Below are 4017 nucleotides of genomic sequence, written 5' to 3' on the forward strand. Positions count from 1 at the left end.
TCAACCTCAACCATGACCTCGACTCTTCAGGAAGATGTCTCTGACTCCTTGGAAACATGTTTTTCCATGAAAAGAGCTAACTTAGAAAGAACTGGTCTTGTGTTGGGGACGCACAAATGTAGCCTATTTAGACCGTCGGTTTAATTCGAGGGAACAAAGAACACAGCGAGAAATAAAGATTTCCTCTCTATCCGGCTGGATAATAACGCCATTGTTTAGGCTTGAAGTAGCGGCCGCTTAAGGTTAAATAACTGTGGATTGAAATAACATAAAAACGTGCCGTAAAAAACTGTAAAAAGCTAAGAATCTCAGCTTTCGAACAAGCCCTAACACATGTCTGTAGGTCTAGGTTAAGGAGATCGCTGGCTGTTAGGAAAAAAATGACGAGATTAAAAAAATGGTTGGAAAGCGCTATTTTTTCACTTGCAACAGCGGCCGCTTACAGTTCAATAACTTTTGAATGAAAGAACATAAAAACGTGCCGTAAAAAGCTGTAAAAAGCTAAGAATCTCAGCTTTCGAACAAGCCCTAACACATGTCTGTAGGTCTAGGTTAAGGAGATCGCTGGCTGTTAGGGAAAAAATGACGAGATTAAAAAAATGGTTGGAAAGCGCTATTTTTTCACTTGCAACAGCGGCCGCTTACAGTTCAATAACTTTTGAATGAAAGAACATAAAAACGTGCCGTAAAAAACTGTAAAAAGCTAAGAATCTCAGCTTTCGAACAAGCCCTAACACATGTCTGTAGGAGAAGGCGATCGCTGGTTATATATATATTTAGGCCTATATATCGTTTAGATTAGGACTCTTTAGCTTAGATTCACCATGGCGTGAAAGCACAGTGTTGTCGCGGCTACTTGCAGCAGCTGATCATACGGCCCAGTTCTAGTCCCTGTATGGAAATGCGTGCGAGACAGCACCATCGAGACCCCGTCAAGTTTCATGAATAGCCTATTTATGAAGCCTAGTTGTGTTAGAACAGTTCTGCAGTACCTAGTAGAAAAGCCCCAGCTGTCGACAGACTGGGTAGCGTAGGCTACATTAAAAAATCATGTCAGGCACGCTTGACATAGGATTGGTACCAGAAGTGAAGTTGCACCGTACAGCAGAACAATTTTAATCAGACATGAGTACATTTATCAGTATCAAAACCGTTTAATATACTTGCCAAACCATGCCGAGAGGACAACTTGCAGCATGCAATTATTCATGAATGCTGTATAGAATTAAATGCCTTTGACCCGCCATTGCTTAAGTCACGAGGAGCTCCGCCTTGTGGCAGGCAGGGAAACTCATGATTTACAGACCCGTTACGCCATCTACTGGCCACTTTGGGTAACTGCAGGTTTAATTCAGGGTTTCTAGGAACCGAAAATGGAACCGTTCTGGTACCGGAACCGAAACGAAGGAACCGGAAATGGAACCAGAACCGAAAATTGTCAATCAATACCCAGGCCTAGGCATGCATGTGTTAGTGGAAGTGTGTGTGTGTGTTTGTGTGTGTGTGTGTGTGTGTGTGTGTGTGTGTGTGTGTGTGTGTGTGTGTGTGTGTATGTGTGCATGCATGTACTGTATGTCATCTGGGTCCGTGTTGTGTGTTTCAGGGTGGCAATGTGCAAGGGGACACCTAGAGATCTCCTCACCCCTGGCCTCAAACACACTGAAGGTAACACACACACACACACACACACACACACACACACACACACACACACACACACACACACACACACACACACACACACACACACACACACGATGAAAGTAACACATACACACACACACACACACACACAGTGAAGATAACACACACACACACACACAAATAATAATCGATTCATATCTGTGTGTGTGTGTGTAGTTACAGGTGTGGAGCTGGTGTGTTGTCTTCAGCATGATGCGTCTCTGAGATCCGTCATTCCCCTGCTGCCCCCAAACATGCTCATCTCCTCCCACACACACCTCCCCGGCACCACACACACGCCGCACACCCCGCACAGCGCAGACACGGGTATGTACAGGTGTGTGTGTGTGTGTGTGTGTGTGTGTGTGTGTGTGTGTGCTTTCATTTGTGTGTAAGAGTCCCATGAGGAGTGTGTGTGTATAGTGTGTGTGTGTGTGTGTGTGTGTGTGTGTGTGTGTGTGTGTGTGTGTGTGTGTGTGTGTGTGTGTAATGTGTGTGTGAGACTGTGTATAATGTGTTCGTGAGTGTGTGTGTTTCAGGTTGGTGTGCAGTGAGGTGTGTGTGTGTGTGTGTGTGTGTGTGTGTGTGTGTGTGTGTGTGTGTTTTTCAGGGTGGCGTGTGGTGTGTGTAATGTGTGTTTCTCTCTCTCTCCTGCTGTTCTCCTCCAGGCCACGGATGGCGCTGTGTGAGGAGTGTGAAGTGTGTTCTGCGTGGTGTCCACTTGAGTCTTCTTCCGTCTCTTCAGGAGTTCGAGCAGCAACTACTGAACACACACACACTCAACACGGTGAGCCACACGCAGGGATCTGTTTGTCTGTGTGTGTGTGTGGATAGTAATAGTAGTAGTAGAAGTAGTAGTATTGTATGTATATGAGTGTTGTTGCCACAATCGATACCAGTATTTCGGTATTGGTACCAACATGTATACTTTTCGAGTCTTTTTCCAAATATAAGGAGTGCAGTGTTTTTGTGCCCTGTAATGCAGCATATTTCCAGTCTCCAGTATAAATCATGCCACTCACAACAATGAAACAATAGGCTATGCTACTGCACTGAAATCTCTGCGTTTTTTGCAGAGGAGTACAATGCAGTTTTTAATCCCAAATGAAGATGACACAAATGACACAAAATGACACAAAATGCAAGAACAAGAATGGTAACATCATGGCAAATTATATTACATTTAAATTTTCCACGTGGACCGTTGGGGAATATGCTGTGAATAATTTCTTACACATTTCAGTGTTTTCACTGTTTGAATGATGGTTCTTGAGCCAAATGCCCAATTGAGGCAAAAAGCGAATTCAGTACTCACGACACCACCTGTTACTGTTTGGCAAGCGTGTGAGATGGACGTAATTGCACACGCTATTGATGGACGGGCTGGAAATGCACATCCTGTGGCCTATGTGAGCTAATGACAAAGTGGGCAGTCAAGTGGTTAGGGCGTCAGACTTGTAGCTCAAAGGTTGCCGGTTTGACTCCCGAACCGCCAGGTTGGTGGGGGGAGTAATTAATTAGTGCTCTCCCCCATCCTCCTCCATGACTGAGGTACCTTGAGCATGGTACCGTCCTGCTGCACTGCTCTCTTGGGGTGCCATTGGGGGCTGCCCCCTTGCACGGGTGAGGCATGAATGCTGTGTCACAATGACAGGGAGTTGGGGGAGTTTTAAAAAAACTCCCGGTTCAGTCCATACCCATTATTGCTTTAATACCTGATTTTATACGGGTTTTTGATTAAGTATTGAGAATGCTGCTCCAAACAGTGCTTGCAGAAATTGCTGACACACACACACACACACACAGAGGCGGTCACATGCAGGAAACCCCTTCTCTCACTCACCCGCAAGGGGTTACTTTTTTGCGAGTGTATTTTCTCACTGAGCATTCAAGAAAAGGCTGCACATGGAGAAGAAAAGGCTGCACAAGGTGGCACACTTAGCCACCAGTGATACTTGCCGAGCTCAGGCAGCATGTGTGTATAATGTGTTTATAATGTGTACATAATGTGTATATCATGTGTGTGTGTCTCCAGCAGGGGGTGTGTTCTCTGTCAGTGTGTGTGCAGGAGAGGAGGCTGCACGTGGGCGTTCACAACGGACTCAAATTCACACACACACCACAGGTCATACTACTGGACACCAGGTACACACACACACACACACACACACACACACACACACACACACACACACACACACACACACACACACACACACACACACACACACACACACACACACACACACACACACACACACACACACACACACACACACCACAGGTCATACTACTGGACACCAGGTATACACACACACACACACACACACACAC

At 45.6% G+C, this 4017-nt stretch overlaps 1 protein-coding gene across 1 annotated transcript in view; it reads left to right on the forward strand.

The window, feature by feature from the left end:
- LOC134464796 (nephrocystin-4-like) overlaps positions 1-2089 on the forward strand; it is an 8710-nt gene extending 6621 nt beyond the window's left edge. The window contains exons 4-6 of the mRNA XM_063218141.1: positions 1604-1665; positions 1861-2010; positions 2082-2089. Of these exons, the coding sequence (XP_063074211.1) occupies positions 1604-1665; positions 1861-2010; positions 2082-2089 (220 nt within the window). The remainder of the gene's footprint in view (positions 1-1603; positions 1666-1860; positions 2011-2081) is intronic.
- Positions 2090-4017: the final 1928 nt, after the last annotated feature.

Source organism: Engraulis encrasicolus, chromosome 15 (assembly GCF_034702125.1).
Source record: "Engraulis encrasicolus isolate BLACKSEA-1 chromosome 15, IST_EnEncr_1.0, whole genome shotgun sequence".
Classification (NCBI taxonomy): domain Eukaryota; kingdom Metazoa; phylum Chordata; class Actinopteri; order Clupeiformes; family Engraulidae; genus Engraulis; species Engraulis encrasicolus.